General features: G+C 38.4%; 1 protein-coding gene across 4 annotated transcripts in view; it reads left to right on the top strand.

Moving 5' to 3' along the window:
• The window catches only part of SACS (sacsin molecular chaperone), a 39,538-nt gene extending 19,705 nt beyond the window's left edge, over window positions 1-19,833 (top strand). For 2 of the 4 annotated variants that reach the window (XM_083608900.1, XM_083608902.1), the window contains exons 8-10: window positions 161-252; window positions 1,348-1,374; window positions 6,236-19,833. In XM_083608900.1, coding sequence (XP_083465026.1) covers window positions 161-252; window positions 1,348-1,374; window positions 6,236-17,814 — 11,698 coding nt within the window. In that variant the 3' untranslated portion in view covers window positions 17,815-19,833. The remainder of the gene's footprint in view (window positions 1-160; window positions 253-1,347; window positions 1,375-6,235) is intronic. The other 2 variants (XM_083608901.1, XM_083608903.1) reach the window with 1 other exon arrangement.
• Window positions 19,834-20,663: the final 830 nt, after the last annotated feature.

Genomic DNA, 20,663 nt, shown 5'->3' on the forward strand with positions numbered 1-20,663 from the left:
TACCGTAATCATTTGCTTGGGAGGGAACATGGAGAGGATAAGAACTTACTATTCACTAAAAAATTAATGAATAATATTACTACATTTACAGTATTTGTGCCTTTGAAAAATGACACAACTTATATGGATGATCAACACACTCTTTTTAATGACATACTAGGTCCCTCTTCCCAGGTCTTGAAGGAAGATTACTTGCTGATGATCTGAAGCCACAAGTTCTGGCTGCTTTGAAAGATGCTGCCAAAAGTAGAGGTAAAATATGTTTATATGGCTTATCATGACACAAGTACTGCCCACTAAAATGCATATACTGTAAGCTAATCAGGATACAAAACACTTAAGAATGGACATAAGTAAAGGCAAAAGGAATGAAATACAGTGGAACCTCAGGTTACGGTGGGGATCTGTTCCAGAGGCCTCGCCGCAACCCAAAAACGATGCAACCCAAAGTATCGCGTCTGTGCACGCAGGCAGCACGATTTAGTGATTCTGTACGTGCGTGAATGGCGCAAACCCAGAAGTAACCTGTTCCAGTACTTCCGGGTTTGCGCCCATCACAAGCCGAGGGTGACGTAAGTCGGGGGCAACGTAACCTAAAGCTCTACTGTAATTCAAAAGAAATTTTGAATGATCCATAATCATTTTATGTATTCATGAGAGTCAGGTTTATTACTGAATCAGAAAAAATGAAAATTTAGAAGCAAATATCCTTGTTGGAAAAGGTATCCATTGTGTACTACAGTTAGTATGTGCTGTTGTTCATGTTGATCAACATAGACAAAAAAATAATAATGTGTGAACCATTCTTCAGATTTAAAACTTTTGTTGGGAAGAACTGCCTCACTTTATGTCAACTTGTACGGATCTTCAGTATGCAATATTGAGATTACAATATTGAAAAATAGCCACATCCTAGTGAGTGCTACCTTTATTTTTCTTGTGTTCTGTGCAGAAGTTAGCAAACTCTGACAAGAACTGTCTTTATTTATGCCTAGCTTTGCACAAAAAACTTTCAAAAGAAATAACAGATGCATTGATACAATAATGATGCAACATGCTGAATAAAAGTAGAACTGCAACAGAGATTTAGACAGTTGTTGCTATATACAAAAGGTCACTCATTCCTTTAGTATGACAGGAAAATTTTCATTCTGGTTATTTGAAAGAAAATGGTTAATGTGCGTATGGAAGAATCCCTTTTATCCAACCAAAGCAGCCATTTCCTTATATAAAAGAATGGACAAATCACTGCAGTTACAGTTTGCTCTGGCACACATCATAGTTGTCATGTATCATTATTATTATCATCTTCATTTCCTCCTTAAAATGCATTTCATTATATTTTAGCCCAACAGCTTCTCTGGGGATTTTCAGGTAGGACTGTTGTCTGAGTAACTGCTGAACAAAAGTCTAGCATTTGTGTGCGTTTGATTACTGGTTGTTCTGCTTGACTCATGTTCTAGAATGGTAATGGTTACAGCCCTGGTTCACTTGTGTTTTTTCCCGATTTTAATTACTTACACTAATACTGCTTAAAGACATATTTGAAAAATAATTTCTGTAAGGTTATAAGAAGAATATTTCTCAGGAAGCTGAAGAAACTTGTGAATGCTATACAATATGTGGTTCATACTTAGTTTTACACACAACAGTTTTCATTATGAGCAAATTTGAATTTGTAAAATCTTCTGCTAGGAACTGCACATAGATTTATAAAAGCTTTGTAAAGATTGTGTGTATAAGTTGAGCTGATGCAATAGGACATGTATCTTAATTAAAAATTATATTGCAATTTATTCATAAAAGAGAAAGACAACAATAAACAGGACACCCAGATAAAAAGCAAAAAAGTTCCTATCTCACTTCCTGTGCCCTTCAAGTTCTCTAGAGAATTATTTCATAAAATGTATATGCCACACCTCTAATTTACAAAAAGACTAAAACTTAAAATTGTTTTAAAATACAATTTGAAACATGTATTTAAAATGTTCAAAAGATAATTTAAAATTACAGTAAGCTAAAGAGATTGAAATACATGGAAGTGCTCTATTTGTCTGGATAGGCTTGCCTGAACAAAAATGTTTTAAGCAGTTATGAAAAGAGTACAATGAAGATTTCTGTCTGATCCCAGTACACAGGGAGTTCCAAAATGTAGGTGCTGCCACACTAAAATATTAATTTATTTTTTAAACAATTTTTATTGTTTTCAGAATGAACAAACAACATCTTCCTGCCTTCAAGAGTGCTACATCTTGCCAAACAAATACAATACAAATAATAAATAAAAACATATTCCCATAAGTCCCTGTGAGAAGTTGGTGGTCTGTATCCATGTTTTTTTTGAAGTTCATATTAAATAAAATTGAACCAAGTTACAGAAAATCTGACTTTTTGTTGGTTCTTTGCTCACGTTACTTGTCTATCAAGTTTTTTCATGAGAATTAGCTTCCAGAACAAATATACCAATATTCGATTAAGTTAGGATCTACAGTTTTATGATTTAAAGATCTCCAAACTTTAGCAATGGTATAAAATATAAATTTCTTATGTGTGCAGAATGAATATAATGTGGCACATGTGACAGTGCAAGTTTATGCTAGTTTAACACTTCAAGAGGAATCATGGTATTAATAATAAGAATAATAGAATTTATATGCCTCCAATAACCGGAGGTCTCAGGGCAGTTCACAAAACAAAATCAAAATATAAAAGCACAAAAGCACAAAATATATAATCAAAGTAAAAACAACCCAATAACCCCCCCGCCCCCCAAAAAACCCCCACCACATTTTAAAAGGGCATAGGATGTGCCAATTTATCATGGCTGAATCATGTTATAATCCTAAGAGGTGGTAGCAGGAGATTCCATTCAACCCCTCAGGTGGTCTTAGTAGTGTAAGAAATAAAATTATAAAATCTAGGGTTACCTTTATTACAAACTCTTAAGCGCAGGAGAGAGCAGAAGAGTAACCATTCTCCCCCATAACCGGAGGGCGCCCTTTGCATGCCCACGTCCAGCATCCCCAATCCTCAGAGACTCCCGGCAGAGCGCTCCTGGTCCACCTCCGCTCGTCACAGCCCTTTGAGGTTCCTGCCAAACCTCAGTTCAAAATGATCCAGTTGCGAAGGGCGGAGGCAGAGCCAAGAGAGAGCAAACCAAGAAGGAGTAGTCTTCACTCCAGTCCGCTCTTTGTGTACGTAAGTGGGCAAAGCTTATTTGGGAGCTCTCAGTCGGCTCAAGAGCTTCACCCGCCCTACTCTCCCTTTGTTTATACTCTTTATTGCAGGTTCACTTCTTTACAGGTATGCGGGCGCTGCTATGGTCTTACGATGGTGGCTGTTAAAGGACCCGGAAGGCACTTTCCCTGCATTGGCAGGTTTCGCCTTCCCCGTAGCAAAACGCCTCCCCCCCCAATTCCCAGAGTTCCCCGTTAAAGGGGTTGTGTTGTGGGGAGTCACTGGCCATACACTGATAAGTTGTCAGTGCACTCCCCCCGTGTTGTGGTGAAATAGGGGGCGGCCTCTCTGTGTAAACATACATCTTCCAGAGCCAGCCCACTCGCCAGACAGATATGATAACCCTGATGTGCCTCAGATCCCCGCCTGGGGACTAGGAGGGATAAACACCCAATGCCTAAGCCAAAGTCTTCCTGCATCTGAAAGTTTAAATAAAGTTGTAGCCAATTTTAATCCCATAACATGTTGTTACAAGTCATTCATTCCACCCAGGTGGCTCCTGGGGTCGGGGGGGGGGGCGGGTTCCGCCTGGGCACGCAATGGGATCTACCCACATATCTCTGAGTGATTTGCAGTGGATCAACAATGATTCTGACTTGAAGTTGTTTAAAATGGCAATAAGGCTACCCCCCTTTCTAAATTAGGCTGTTGAGATAAAGAAATGTGGGGGGGGGGAGGGATACTTTGTGTGTGACAGGATTGTGAGCTCAGTTCTGGTAATGCGTACAGATTCCTGAGTTTAGTGTTTTCCTTAATTCTGAGTATGCTGCTCTACCTCCACGACTAATTTGCATCTTCCTCTGGTTGGTGGATCTTGGGGTTCTAGTAAAACAGATCTCATAAGCCTGAAGTCTGTTTGCCCCTGCCATAATTTATCTTATGGCAACTTCCAATATTTTTACAACATTTAAAGCTCACCCATAAGTAGAGTTGTAGATAGTAAATATGTAGATATTTTACAATTTCCATTTTGTTCTCCTTGCATTGTTTTTCCATGCATCTATGCAAAGACACTAAAATAGTGGTTAGGACAAAAGGAAGTGGTGGAAAAGTGCTTTGAAAGGGTGGTTCACTTCTACAGTTAAAATGTAGAAGAAACAAATCTTCTGTAGAAAAGTCATTTCCTCTCTTCAGATCTTCCTTTTAGATTGCACAAGGAATGCAAAATAGCATGCAGGTGTGTAGTGATAAAATGAGTCAAATGATTTTCTGGAAAGATGAGTTGTTTGCATATCTGTCTTTGCATGATTGGAATGGTAGTTGCATGGTGGATATTGAAAATGAAAACAATTATACTTCTGTGATTTTTTTTTTGTAAAAACAGGAGAAGAAATTCCACTGATCCATTAGGTGGAAAAGTAGTATTATTCTGGTGTACATTGAGTGACTTTTTCAAATTGCAACCTGTAATACAGTATTAATTTTAGTCCTGATTTAAGAGGTAGAAATTTTGGATTTGTCTAGTATTGTCTGCATTTTGTGTGTGTTTCTTGTGCTGATCTGGACCAATTGTCAGTCTATACTTTAGGTGCTTGTTAACAGTACAATACTATACATGATAATAGTTCTGTGATTGAACTACCTTTTTAGGTTTTTCAAATAGCAAGGGATCTAATATGGATTGGGACCACTGTGTTGGGAAGCGTTTTTAAAAATCATTTTCCTTTGTAGCATTTTCCTAATGAAAAGTGCCCCACCCCAGCTGTTTTTTGCCCCATTAAGGACAACCTTTTGTGTACAGGCTGTGTACAAGTAAGGTTTTCCTAACAGAGCAAATAGCACTGGTGTATTTTTTCTTTTTCAATTTTCACCAGGAAATCAGCATGGATTGGAATAAATTTGAAACAGTGCTAAAATCAAATAAATCAGGGTGTTTCTCAAAGATCTATTGAATGGTAGTTAAAAATTTAAGAACACAATTAACAATTGTATACTGAAATAAAATAAATATATAAATAGTGACATCCAAGAGAGCTGTGGCAATTTCTGTTTCAAAAGGGCTCCAATTTCTCAGTTGCTGTGAACTATTTTAAAATGGAAACTCAATGGTACTGGACTTTATTGAAAAGTAAAATGACCAGTAAATCAAGAGAGGGAAAATGCTGGATTTGTCAGGAATTAATTTGATTTCTACCATATGTGCTGGCAGTGTAAAAAAGCAAAGTCATATTGGTAAATGGTGATGGGAATGCTTAGAGAAGTATTTCAGAGACAAATAGAAGCAGATCTACTGCTATACACAAGAACACAGAGTGTTGTGGAATATTAAATAAAAGTTTTACTGATAGTGATCATTGAAAGGACAGTATACTTACACCAGATCCCAACTGTAGTAGTAGGGTTTCTGCTGGCTGAGCCAACCTGAGCCTGGTAGATGGGCAACAGTCCTTTAAAATATGGTTCAAGTAACACCACCCTTTTCTGGCTTAACACACTGGGTTAAATGACTGCTCTGTACAGATTTAAGAGTGCAGCAGCCGTAATCCTTACTTCAGAAGTCCATGCTTGCTCATTCCTGCTAAGCCATGGTTTGGCTTAACATTAGGCGTGAACTGCGCCAGTGTGCAGGACTAATGTAGAACAGTACCACACATGCTGTGCTAAGAAAGGAAACAATGATGAAGTGTTAGATTACTTGTCCTATTGTCTGCCATCCGAAGATAATGTAATTAGTTGGTAGGGTGTCAGGGTAAGTACCAGCAGCTGCCTCTTTCCCTGGCTGTAGTAAAGGTGTGCCTCAAAAGGGCAAGTAACCTTTTCGATCAGAAGAGGTCATGGCTTGTTGTTAAAATACTTTGCGCACTATCCCATGGCCCTTTGTGGATCATAGCAAGCCTTCAGCAAGGCCAAGTGTGACGGTTTCCTAGCAAGCAGAAGATCTATTAGAGAACAACTCTAAAATAACTTGTGCCCTTTTCTTTTTTACTGGCAAATTGTGGTTTTAACAAAAATCTTACTAAATGTTCCTCAATTTAATACCTTTTATTTTTTATTTCAGGAAGATCATGCACTCAGCTGCAGCTTCTCAACCCTGAACGATTTGCACGGCTCATCAAGGAAGTTACGAATTCTTTATGGCCTGGTAAAGACATTGTGGTACAATGGTTTCCACTTTCTGAAGATAAAAAGCACCCATCTGTTTTGTGGCTTAAAATGGTATGGAAGAACCTGTATATACATTTCTCTGAAGATTTGTCAATGTTTGATGACATGCCACTTATCCCAAAAACATTACTAGGTGGGGATGAAGAAGTCATGGAGCTTATTAGATTAAGGACTCCATCACCAATTATTCTAGAAGATGGATCTGAAACTCAGCTTCCAGAATTTTTACCCGACATCATTGAACAACTTGGTGGGATTGTGCTTAAGAAACTAGACTCATCTATACAACATCCACTTTTAAAAAAATATATACATGCCCCATTGCCAAGTGTAGTTTTGCAAATAGTGGAAAAACTTTCCATACAGAAATTGACCAATAAGGTTGCATCATTCCCTGCATCATACAAAAATGCCCTTAGAAACTTCCTTGCTAGTTTAACTGATACTACGGAAAAAGAGAAATTAATAATTAATGAGCTAGTCATATTTAGGAGAATTAAACAATCACTTGATGAAGAAATTACTTTTACTGCATTGAAAGGCTGTAAGGTACTGCATCACACTGCCAAACTTCCACCTGATATAAAACTCTCTGTTTCACTAGTTGACAGCAGTGACGAAGCTACCATTCGTTTAGTAAACATACTAAAAGCAGACCAGCTAAAGAGCACAGATTGCATGAAGTTTATTTTAAAAGATATTCAGAGTGACTTTTATTGTAACGATGAAGCAACAAAAGTTATGCTATGGATTCTGGAAAATCTAACGTTCCTAAAAAATGAAAATGCAGAAGTGCTGGATTGGCTGACGCCACTAAAATTTATTCAAATTTCTGAAGGAAAAATGGTGTCAGCTAGTGAACTTTTTGATCCCGAAGTAGAAGTACTACAAAATATGTTCTATGGGGAGGAGGAACATTGCTTTCCCCCTAATGTTTTTAAAACATCTGCTGATACTCTTCATTCTTTGAGATTAATAGGCCTAAAAAGTGAAAGCAACTTGGAAGAGAAAGACATTTTGAGCGTAGCTCAAAAAATTGAAAGCTTGAAGGACTGTGCTAGTACAAATCAAGATGCACTTAGAAGGAAAGCCAGAACTTTGTTAACGATTTTGAACAAAAATTATCCATTACTTCATACACCTGAAACAAAAGCAATGTTGAAAAAAATCAAATGGATTCCAGCATGCAAGGAAAGACCTCCAAATTACCCAAGTTCTTTAATTTGGAAAGGTGATCATTGCAATTTGTGCTCGCCACCTGAAATGTGTGACTTATCTCAGGCCACCTTAGTAGGTTCCTCTGTTCCTCTTGTGGAAGGTGTCCGACCAAATGTTGAAAAAGCACTGGGGATCTCAATCAAACCTAACATAAAATCAGTGTTAAAACATTTCAAAGTAGTTGTAGACTGGCACAGTTCCAAAAAATTTAGTGATGAAGATTATTATCAATTTCAGCACATTTTGCTTGAGATTTATGGCTTCATGAATGATCACTTAGATGAAGGAAAAGAATCATTTAAAGCCTTGAAATTTCCCTGGGTCTGGACTGGTAAAACCTTTTGTTCGTTTTCTCAAGCAGTGATAAAGTCAGCACATGATCTTGATCTTCAGCCGTATCTACATAATGTGCCAAAAACAATGGCTAAATTCCACCAGTTGTTCAAATGCTGTGGGTCAATTGAGCAGCTGACACCAGACCATGTTTCCATGGTCATTCAGAAAATATACCTCAAAAGTGAACAATCTCTTACAGAAGAAGAGAGCAAGCAAAATCTTTCTATTATGTTGAATATTATAAGGTGGCTGTACAGCTGTCAAATTCCGGCTAGTTTAAACACACCTGTTCCTGTATATTGTAGCAAAAAACCTTACAGGCTTAAAATGAAACCAATCCATGAATGCTGCTACTGTGATATCAAGGTTGAAGACTTAAATGATTTGCTAGATGATGCTGTTGAGCCAATAATTTTGGTTCATGAAGACATACCTATGAAAACTGCAGAATGGTTGAATGTGCCATGTCTCAGTACCAGGTTGATAAATCCAGAAAATATGGGATTTGAGCAGTCGGGTCAAAGAGAACCTCTCACTGTAAGAATTAAAAACATTTTGGAAGAATACCCTTCTGTATCCGATATCTTCAAAGAGCTGCTTCAAAATGCAGATGATGCTAATGCAACGGAGTGCAATTTTTTGATTGACATGAGGAGAAATAATGACATAAGAGAAAATCTTTTGGATCCAGGAATGGCACCTTGTCATGGACCAGCTCTCTGGTCTTTCAACAATTCTGAATTTTCTGACTCTGACTTTCTAAATATAACTCGATTGGGTGAGTCTCTTAAAAGAGCAGAAGTTGACAAAGTTGGAAAATTTGGCTTGGGGTTTAATTCTGTTTATCATATCACGGATATTCCGATCATCATGAGCAGAGAGTTTATGATTATGTTTGATCCCAACATCAATCATCTCAGTAAACATATAAGGGACAAGTCTAATCCTGGGATCAAGATTAACTGGAGTAAGCAACAGAAAAGACTTAGAAAGTTTCCTAATCAGTTCAAGCCATTTATTGGTGTGTTTGGTTGTCAGCTCCCGTTGACTGTGGAGGCCCCTTACAGTTACCAAGGGACACTTTTCAGGCTTTCTTTTAGAACACAACAGGAGGCTAAAGTGAGTGAAGTCAGCAGTACTTGCTACAATACTGCAGACATCTATTCTCTTGTGGATGAGTTTAGCATTTGTGGACATAGACTGATAATTTTTACTCAGTGTGTAAACTCCATGGTTTTGAAGTATTTGAAGTCCGAGGAAACCAACCCTGGTGTAGCTCAAGAGACTGTGACTATTAAAAAAAACCTGTGTTTGTCCAAAGCAATAACTACCCCTGTTACAAGTGTTCTCAAGGAAGCTGCTAAACTCATGAAAACTTGCAACAGTAGCACAAAAAAGCTTCCTACTGAATCACCCAAGTCATCGTGCATATTACAAATAACAGTGGAAGAATTTCATCATGTGTTCAGGCGGATTGCTGACTTGCATTCTCCAGTTTTTAGAGGCCCAGAAGATGACACAGTTTCTTTCTTTGAAATGGCTAAATCTGGACAGACAAAAAGGCCTGCTGATGAACTGCCACAAAAAACAGTAGACTCTACAACATGGCTTATATGTTCTTGCATGGATACTGGGGAGGCCTTAAAATTCTCATTACAGGAAAGTGGAAGAAGGCTAGGACTTGTCCCATGTGGATCAGTTGGGGTTATGCTATCTGAAGCACAGGATCACAAATGGACTGTGAAACCCAACTGTAGCAACTTAGGAGAAGTGTTCTGCTATTTACCTCTTCGAATCAAAACAGGCCTGCCTGTTCACATTAATGGCTCTTTTGCTGTTACATCAAACAGAAAAGAGATATGGAAAACTGACACAAAAGGAAGGTGGAACACAGTATTTATGCGGCATGTTATAGTAAAAGCTTACTTAGAAGCTCTTGTGGTTCTACGCAACATGGCAGTTTGTGGGGAGCTAAATGACTACAATTACTATGCAGTATGGCCTGATCCTGACTTAGTGCATGATGATTTTTCAGTCATATGTCAGGGGTTTTATGAAGAAATAGCTCACACAAAAGGCAAAGAAGGGATCAGAGTGTTCTCTGATGGTTCATCTTGGGTGTCTATGAAGAATGTGAGATTCTTAGATGATTCACTCTTGAAACGTCCAGACATAGGACCTGCAGCTTTTAATATTTTTCTAAAGTACCTTAAAAAAACTGGCTCAAAAAATCTCTGTGCTGTAGACCTTCCATCTTGGGTCAAAGCAGGCTTTGAAGAAGCAGGGTGCAAACAGGTGTTACTAGATAATACTTTTTCAGAGAGGCAATTCTTTTCTGAAGTCTTTTTCCCAAATATCCAAGAGATTGAGGCAGAGCTTCGTGATCCTTTAATGCACTATGTTCTGAGTGAAAAGGTTAGCGAGTTCTCAGAAATTCTCTGTGTTACACCGTGTATTCCCTGTTCTTTGACTGAGCACCCTCTGGTGGAACCTTCAAGACTGATCCATCCTGAAGGTCGAGTTGCAAAGTTGTACGATAAAGAAGATGGAAGATTTCCCTATGGCACCAGTCAAGATTACCTTAATCCAGTGATTTTGGTCAAATTAGTTCAACTAGGTATGGCTAAAGACGATATTTGTTGGGAAGACTTGGTTGAACGTGCCGAATCTGTAGCAGAAATCAACAAGACTGATCATGCTTCAGCTTGTCTCAGAAGCAGTATTTTGTTAAGTCTCATAGATGAAAAAATTAAATGCAGAGATCCTAGAGCTAAAGAATTTGCTGCAAAGTTCCAAACAATACCATTTCTGCCATTTCTCACAAAACCAGCAGGCTTCTCTTTGCACTGGAAGGGTACTGATTTTGGCCCTGAGACAATGTTTTCAGCAATGGACCTTTTCACTGCTGATTATCAAGATATAGTTTGTCTGTTAAAACCAATCCTGAATGAAAATTCCCATTCCTTTAAAGGTTGTGGGAACATTTCTCTGGCGGTCAAAGATTTTTTAGGCTTGCTTAAGAAGCCAACTGTTACTATGGTTATAAACCAGCTGAAAGAAGTTGCAAAGTCCTTTGATGGAATTACCTTGTACCAAGAAAACATCACCAATGCTTGCTATAAGTATCTCCATGATGCCCTGCTACAAAATGGAGCAACAAAAGCCATCATAATTGAAGAGCTGAAAAACTGCAGTTTCATTCTTGTTGAAAATGGCTATGTTGACCCCACAAAGGTGTCTTTTCATCTTAACTTTGAGGCAGCGCCATATCTCCATCAACTGGCTAATAAATACAGAAACAGCTTTCGTGAGCTATTTGAAAGCGTAGGTGTGCGCCATGCTTTTACAGTAGAAGATTTTGCTCTGGTTCTTGAGTTAATCAATGAGGAAAGAGGAACTAAACCACTGACTGAAGAAAATTTTCAGCTTTCTAGGAGAATCATCAGTGAAGGAATATGGGGCCTCATTAGAGAAAAGAAGCAAGAATTTTGTGAAAAACAGTATGGCGAGATATTGTTACCCGATACTCACCTTGCCCTTCTACATGCTAATACTTTATGTTACAATGACTGCCCTTGGATCAAAGTGAAAGATACAACTGTAAAGTACTGCCATGCCGACATCCCTAGAGAAGTAGCAGTAAAGCTTGGAGCAGTACCCAAGCGACATAAAGCCTTAGAAAGGTATGCATCAAACATTTGTTTTACTACCCTTGGGACTGAATTTGGGCAGAAAGAAAAACTGACCAGCAGAATTAAAAGTATTCTTAATGCATATCCATCAGAAAAAGAAATGCTGAAAGAGCTCCTTCAGAATGCAGATGATGCAAAAGCTACAGAAGTTTGCTTTGTGTTTGATCCTAGACAACATCCAGTTGATAGAATATTTGATGAAAAATGGTCTCCACTTCAAGGGCCTGCACTGTGCGTCTTCAACAATCAGCCTTTTACTGAAGATGACATTAGAGGAATTCAGAATCTTGGAAAAGGCACTAAAGAAGGCAATCCATGTAAAACTGGCCAGTATGGTATAGGCTTCAATTCCGTGTATCACATAACTGACTGTCCTTCTTTCATTTCTGGTAATGATATTCTTTGTATCTTTGATCCTCATGCCAGATATGCACCAGGTGCAACATCAATTAGTCCAGGACGCATGTTTAGGGACCTGGATGCTGATTTCAGAACACAGTTCTCAGATGTCTTGGATCTCTATTTAGGAGATCACTTTAAACTAGAAAACTGCACCATGTTTAGATTTCCACTTCGAAATACAGAAATGGCAAAAACGTCCGAAATCTCCCCAGTGCCATGCTCAGACAGAATGGTGCAAAATCTTCTAGATAAGCTGCGTACAGATGGAGCAGAACTCTTGATGTTTTTGAACCACATGGAAAAAATTTCTATTTGTGAAATAGAGAAAACAACAGGAGCACTTAATGTGTTATATTCTGTAACAGGAAAAGTAACTGATGGCGATAGACTGAAACGAAAGCAATTCCATGCTTCTGTAATTGACAGTGTCACTAAGAAGAAAGAGCTTAGCAAGATACCTGTGCAACAAATCACTTACACTATGGATACTGAAGACTCTGAAGGTAACCTCACAGCGTGGTTAATTTGCAACAGGTCAGGTTTTTCCAACATTGAAAAGGTATCCAAGAGCGTTGTATCAGCTCATAAGAATGAGGACATTACTCTCTTCCCCCGAGGTGGAGTTGCTGCATGTATTACTCACAACTACAAAAAACCTCATAGGGCATTTTGTTTCTTACCCCTGTCCTTAGAAACTGGGTTACCTTTCCATGTGAATGGACACTTTGCCCTGGATTCTGCCAGGCGAAATCTGTGGCGTGATGATAATGGAGTTGGAGTACGAAGTGACTGGAATAATAGTTTAATGACAGCATTGATTGCACCGGCCTATGTAGAACTTTTGATTCAGCTGAAGAAACGTTACTTTCAAGGTACCGATCCAACAGTGTCTGTGCTACACAACACATCTATGCATACAGTGAAAGACACTTTGAAAAAGTTTCTGTCCTTCTTCCCCGTTAACAGACTTGACCTGCAGCCTGATTGGTATTGCTTAGTGAAAGCAGTTTACAGCTGCATTCATGAGGAATCCAAACGTCTCCTACCTGTTGTGCGAGCTCCAAATGTCGATGGCTCTGATTTGCATTCTGCAATTATCATTACATGGGTTAATATGTCTACCTCAAACAAAGCAAGGCCATTCTTTGACAATTTGTTACAAGATGAGTTGCAACACCTCAAAAATGTAGAGTACAACATTACAACACGCAAAACAGTAGCAGAAAATGTGTATAGACTCAAACATCTCCTCTTAGAAATTGGCTTCAACTTGATCTATAGCTGTGATGAAACTGCAAATCTTTATCACTGTCTTGTGGATGCAGACATTCCAGTGAGCTATGTGACTTCAGCTGATGTCCGATCATTTTTGATGACATTTTCCTCTCCGGATTCTAATTGCCACATTGGAAAGCTGCCTTGTCGACTTCAGCAGACAAATTTAAAGCTTTTCCACAGTTTAAAACTTCTTGTTGACTACTGTTTTAAAGACACAGAAGAAAATGAAATCCTCATTGAAGGATTACCTCTGCTCATTACACTTGATAGTGTACTGCAAATTTTTGATTCAAAGCGTCCAAAATTCTTAACTACCTATCATGAACTGATTCCGTCTCGTAAAGATCTGTTTATGAACACACTGTACTTGCGGTACAGCAATATTTTACTGAAATGCAATGTAGCAAAAGTCTTCGATATTACCAGCTTTGCTGATTTGTTGCCTTCTGTCTTGCCAAGAGAATACAAAACCAGAGGTTGTGTGAGATGGAAGGAGAATTTTGCAAGTGAATCATGGCTGAAGAACACGTGGCATTTTATTGGTGAATCTGTAAATGTGAAAGATGACCAGGAAGATGCAAAACCAACATTTGATGCTGTTGTTGATACTTTGAAGGACTGGGCATTGCTTCCAGGTACAAAATTTACCGTATCCTCTAATCAGCTTGTTGTACCAGATTGCGATGTCCTGCTTCCGCTCAGTCTTATGCATATAGCTCTGTTCCCAAATTCTCAGACTGATAAAGTTTTTCATGCTTTGATGAAAACTGGTTGTATTCAACTTGCTTTGAACAAAATTTGCTCCAAGGACAATGCTCTAGTGCCCCTTTTGTCAGGACACACAGCAAATATAGACAACCCTTCAAGCATTTTAAAAGCCATACATTACATGGTTCAGACATCAACATTTAAGACTGAAAAATTAGCCGAGAATGATTTTGAGGCCCTCCTGATGTACTTCAACTGCAACCTAAGTCATTTGACATCTGAGGACGACATTAAAATTTTGAGGTCCCTTCCGTGCTACAAATCTATCAGTGGACGATACATCAGCATTTCAAAATGTGGAGCATGTTATGTACTCACAAGAACTATCCCCTCTGTTGAAGTGGATAGATGGACACAGTCATCTTCAGCTGCCTTTCTGGAAGAGAAAATCCATTTAAAAGACCTGTACACTGTACTTGGGTGTGTTCCAGTAGATGACCTTGAAGTTTATTTGAAGCATCTTTTACCAAAGATTGAAAGTCTGTCTTACGATGCAAAACTAGAACATCTGATTTACTTAAAGAACAGGCTCTCTAGCATTGAAGAATCTTTAGAAATAAAGGAACAGCTGTTTGAGAAGCTAGAGAGCTTTTTGATAATTCACGATGCGTGCAATAGATTAAAACCTGCAAAGCATTTTTATGATAGGACCGTAAGAGTTTTTGAAGTTATGCTTCCCGAAAAGCTGTTTATACCCCAAGACTTCTTTAAGAAACTGGAGCAGCTCACAAAACCAAAAAACCGTGCTGTATTCCTTGCATCATGGGTAGCATTTCTGCGAAATATGGGACTAAAATATGTAATTTCCCAGCAGCAGTTACTGCAGTTTGCTAAAGAGATCAGTATGAGAGCCAACACTGAAAACTGGACTAAGGATACACTGCAGAATACAGTGGATGTCCTCCTTCACCACATATTTCAAGAAAGAACTGATTTGCTATCTGGAAACTTCCTTAAAGAATTGTCTTTAATAGCATTCTTGTGTCCAGAACGTGCTCCGGCAGAAATTGTAAGATTCCACCCACAGTATCAAGAGGTTAATGGAACACTCCCTCTTATAAAGTTCAGTGGAGCCCAAGTAAACCCAAAATTCAAACAGAGTGATGTTTTGCAGCTCCTTTGGACTTCGTGTCCTATTCTTCCAGAAAAAGCTACGCCTTTAAGTATCAGAGAACAAGAAGGAAGCAGTCTTGGTCCACAGGAACAACTTGAGCAGGTTTTGACTATGCTTAATGTGAACTTGGACCCACCTCTAGACAAAGTTATAAATAACTGCAGAAATATATGTAATATAACAACTTTGGATGAAGATATGGTAAAAACAAGGGTTAAAGTCCTAAGGAGCATCTATGAATTTCTTAGTACAGACAAAAGAGAATTCCGGTTTCAGCTTCGAGGGGTTGCTTTTGTGATGGTTGAAGAAGGTTGGAAGCTGCTGAAGCCTGAGGAAGTCGTAATAAATCTTGAGTATGAATCTGACTTCAAACCTTACTTGTACAAACTTCCATTAGAACTTGGCACCTTCCACCAACTATTTAAACACTTAGGCACTGAAGATGTTATTTCAACAAAGCAGTATGTTGAGGTTCTGAGTCGCATATTCAAGAACTCTGAAGGAAAACAGCTTGATCCTAATGAAATGCGTACTGTTAAACGAGTTGTTTCTGGCCTGTTTAAAAGCCTTCAAAATGATTCTGTGAAGGTTAGAAATGATCTTGAAAATGTGCGAGATCTGGCTCTTTATCTTCCAAGCCAAGATGGTAGATTGGTAAAATCAAGCATCTTAGTTTTTGATGATGCACCACATTACAAAAGTAGAATACAAGGAAACATTGGTGTTCAAATGCTTGTTGATCTTAGCCAGTGTTACTTAGGAAAAGACCATGGTTTTCACACCAAACTGATAATGCTGTTTCCCCAGAAACTGCGACCCCGTCTCCTCAGCAGTATCCTTGAGGAGCAGTTGGATGAAGAGTCACCAAAAATTTGTCAGTTTGGAGCACTTTGTTCTCTCCAAGGCAGGCTCCAGTTACTGCTGTCTTCTGAACAGTTCATCACGGGACTAATTAGAATTATGAAACACGAAAATGACAATGCATTCTTAGCCAATGAAGAGAAAGCCATAAAACTTTGCAAAACCTTGAGAGAAGGCTTGAAAGTTTCTTGTTTTGAGAAGTTGCAAACAACACTGAGAGTTAAAGGTTTTGCTCCTATTCCTCACAGCAGAAGTGAAACATTCGCCTTTTTAAAGAGATATGGAAATGCAGTAATATTGCTCTATATACAGCACTCAGATAGCAAAGACATCAATTTCCTTCTAGCATTAGCAATGACCCTGAAATCTGCAACTGATAATCTGATTTCTGATACATCCTATTTAATTGCTATGTTGGGTTGCAATGATATTTATAGAATTAGTGAGAAGCTTGACAGTTTAGGTGTGAAGTATGACTCCTCAGAACCATCAAAGCTTGAACTACCTATGCCTGGCACTCCTATACCAACTGAAATCCACTATACTCTTCTTATGGATCCAATGAATGTTTTCTATCCTGGTGAATACGTTGGCTATCTTGTTGATGCTGAAGGTGGTGATATCTATGGGTCATACCATCCAACCTATACATATGCTATCATTGTGCAAGAAGTAGAAAGGGAAGATGATGAAAATTCCAGTTTCCTGGGCAAGATTTATCAGATTGACATTGGATACAGCGAGTACAAGATAGTGAGCTCTCTTGATTTGTACAAATTCTCAAGGCCTGATGAAAGTTCTCAGAGCAGGGGCAGTGCACCATCTACTCCAACAAGTCCCACAGAATTTCTACCGCATGGACCAAGAACAATTCCTCCTCATTTTCCCGGAAGAGAGAGTCACAAATCCTCCTCCTCCTCCTCCTCCTCTTCATCTAAACATCATTCTCCCAAAAAGGCTAAAGCAAATTCTTTATCAGAGATTTTGAGGGAAGTTACATCTGTGATGGAACAAGCTTGGAAGCTTCCAGAATCTGAAAGGAAAAAGATCATAAGAAGGCTGTATCTTAAGTGGCATCCAGACAAAAATGCAGAGAACCTTGATATTGCCAATGAAGTTTTCAAGCATTTACAAAATGAGATCAACAGATTAGAAAAGCAGGCTTTTATTGACCAAAATGCAGATAGGGCATCCAGAAGAACATTTTCATCATCAGCTTCTCGATTTCAATCAGACAAATTTTCATTTCAAAGGTTTTATACTTCATGGAACCAGGAAGCAACGAGTCACAAATCTGAAAGACAACAGTCTAAAGAGAAATGTCCATCTTCTACAGGTCCTTCATATTCCCAGCGGTTTTTTATGCCACCTACATTCAAGTCAGTTGGAAATCCCGTTGAGGCTCGTAGGTGGTTACGGCAAGCTAGAGCAAACTTTTCAGCAGCAAGAAATGACCTTCATAAAAATGCCAACGAATGGGTTTGCTTTAAATGTTACTTGTCTACCAAGCTTGCTTTGATTGCTGCCGATTATGCCGTAAGGGGCAAGTCTGATAAAGATGTGAAACCCACTGCACTGGCACAAAAGATTGAGGAATATAGCCAACAGCTTGAAGGCCTTACAAACGACGTCCACACACTGGAAGCATATGGAGTCGATAGCTTAAAAACTCGCTACCCAGACCTCCTTCCTTTTCCGCAGATTCCAAATGACAGGTTCACTTCTGAAGTTGCTATGAGAGTGATGGAGTGTACAGCATGCATTATAATAAAACTTGAAAATTTTATACAGCAAAAGGTATGAGGTTAAAGACATGGTGGTTTCATATAGACATGCCATGTTTCCAGCCAGTTTTCTCCAAGCTACTGTTTTTGGGTGGCATGCTACTGTTTGATGTGTCATGCAGCCAACCGTACAGCTTTGTGTGACAGGGGTGGGAGTCATCCTCTTACGCAGTGGGGGTGGGGGGAGGAAATCACGGTCACAGATGCGATAAGATCTGAATTCACTTTTGCTAGCAAAAGCTATATACTAATGTGATGGAATAAAATGTGACTTATGCAGTTACTGTACTTTGGAAGCTATGCAGTTCCTAGCAGCTTATAAATAAAATGCATATATTTCTGTGGCAATGAGGGCCAAATTAGATGTTCCGTAGCAAACCTGGATTTGGAAAACTGAACTATCACTGAACATGCTTTGCTGCAAAAGCAGCCAGAGAATGGCATGATTTACAGTAGAAAGTGTTTGATGGGAGAGGAGTTTTTAATCCTTCCTTGGCCCAACACTTCTTTCTTGTGACCTCCCATTTTCTCCTGTAACAAAGCAAATGAGCGCCTGGGACCTGACTGGGGAACATGAGGGCATGTTGCAAGGGGAAAGTGATATGCAGAAGGATTAATTGGCTCCTTGCTCTCAGACATTTCTCCATTGTAAATTGTGCTTTCCCACTGCTGCTTTGTAACAGTTTGATGACATCTCTGGATCTGGTAGTGAACATCTTGTTCAGCCCAAGGTACACAGGATTTAAATGTTACATAATCTTGTTTTAAGCAACAGCTTCTTATTAGCAAAACTGTAGAACACGTATTTAAAGATTTGCAGGGAGACTGAGCTGTAAAATATAGTTATGTACACAGTACAACGGTAAAATTCACAGGGCTGAACTGCACTTTATGTAACCAAAGCCTAGGACTATGTCAGTAAAATCTGTTTGTATGTGCAGAGATATATATGTATGTATCCCCAGATTGCATCCATTCAGTTTTATGGTATGAGGTGGTGTCATTTTTCAGTGTACTAATATAAGACTGAGTATGTTACTCTCTTTTAAGGAATTGAAAAGTTTGGAGAAAAGTCACTTTGAAGCATTCTGTATTCATTTGTTTGCTATGGACATTCATTTCACTCACAGTAATACAATCTGCAGGATCTGATTTATAGATTTGCTGCAGTTTTACATCAAACATTACATCAGAGGTTGCTAAGGGACCTTTGACACAGCACAGTATTTTATTCCTTAATGTTTGATGACTTAAACACAAGACTTATTTTCTTATAACCTACTTTATGTGTTTTTGACATTGTTACATCTTTTGTTGAATGAGAATTGCATGTGCATTACCTAGTAAAATACTTGATTTTCTTTAGGGTTTTTGAAACGGAAACTGCACACCAAAACTCTTTTTTTTTTTTTAAGTAGTCGTCTTACTTCAGCTTTTTGTTTTGTTTATATATTTTTCTCATGAGCCATCCCTGGAAATAGTATAATGTCATAAAATATTTTGGTATACAGTGGGATAATTTTTTATTACATATTAAATGGTGCTGCAATGTTATGCTTTTTGATTTTGTCTCACACTGTGGCACATGAGATGTCTGATTTTTAGTTCATAATTTTTCTTTTATAAATTGTAATACTTTTGATAATGCCATGTAAATTATTCAATATTTGTAAAGAAAATCATGACAACATGTAAAATAAAGCTGCTGTGGATAGTATTTATGTTCCATTATTACCTAACTGTCACAATTATTTACTTGATTAGTACACTGAAACTATAATTTTATGTAAAGAATGTAAAATAAAATAGGAGTAAGATGAGGTTAGATAAATTACAACCAAAATTATTGCAATACAGAAGGACAAAATAGTTGACAAAAGCTCTTTAAGAAAATGTGTAAATAATAAAAGGGCTTTCAGTGTAGAAAATATCTCAAGAAAATCTAGGCTTTGAACCTTCTGGTTCCAAAGCCGTATGATTATTTCTGTTGTTAAGTGCCATAAAATGATTTTAATAATAAACTTGAAGATTCTTCAAATTGGTGTGTTGAATATTTATGTATATTTATATGAGACTTCTTTCACCAGGACCTTTAGCAGAGGGGGAGAACTCACTTTGGTGAATCAACCAGGCCCTCTTTCCCATCCCTGCTGCTCTTTTTGTGATGATAACATGTGTATTCATTGATTTACTACCCCAATTGCTTTTGGCGAACCATTGCAGATTTACTTTTTCATGCAGAGGCTATTTCATTCTAATGCCATCATGATCTCAAACTAACTATTCCAGTATATTCATATTTTTCTGCCCACATCTTTTAAAAAAAACACCAAATAATTTCATCATAGGACGTTCATAGTAAATTTACTTTGTGTTTTTTAATATAAAAAAACCCAGCAACATTAAAAATGCATATTTATTAACCTCTAAAGTTCACAAATCCAGGGTCGATGACAAATCTGAATTATGAAAGAAGCCTATTCCATGTGTGTTGTGATAAATCAATTTTAACCTGTATTTGCCGTGTTTCATTTTATATGCTGCGGAGAGCACTGCCTCACAAGGATGAGTAGAAGTTATTTCTGGGGACTAACGGATAGAAAGAGTACTCAGGGCTAACCTTCTCTTCCTTTGTGGTCCATGAAGCAAGCCAGAGCAGGGGACCTCAGATGGCCATATCATATGGAGTAACAGAGAAGGGGAATTGTGCATGGAAGAACTGCCCAGCTCATCTACCTTTCCCTTTCTGCATTTACAACAGGGTTAGAGAACCTTTTTCAATCTGAGAGCCGTATTGCTTTGTGGGCAGTCTTCCAGGGGTTGCATGCCAGTGGTGGATGGGGTCAGAGGCAAAACGGGGCAGAGCAA

This window comes from Podarcis filfolensis, assembly GCF_964270895.1.
Source record: "Podarcis filfolensis genome assembly, chromosome: 4".
In the NCBI taxonomy this organism is placed as follows: domain Eukaryota; kingdom Metazoa; phylum Chordata; class Lepidosauria; order Squamata; family Lacertidae; genus Podarcis; species Podarcis filfolensis.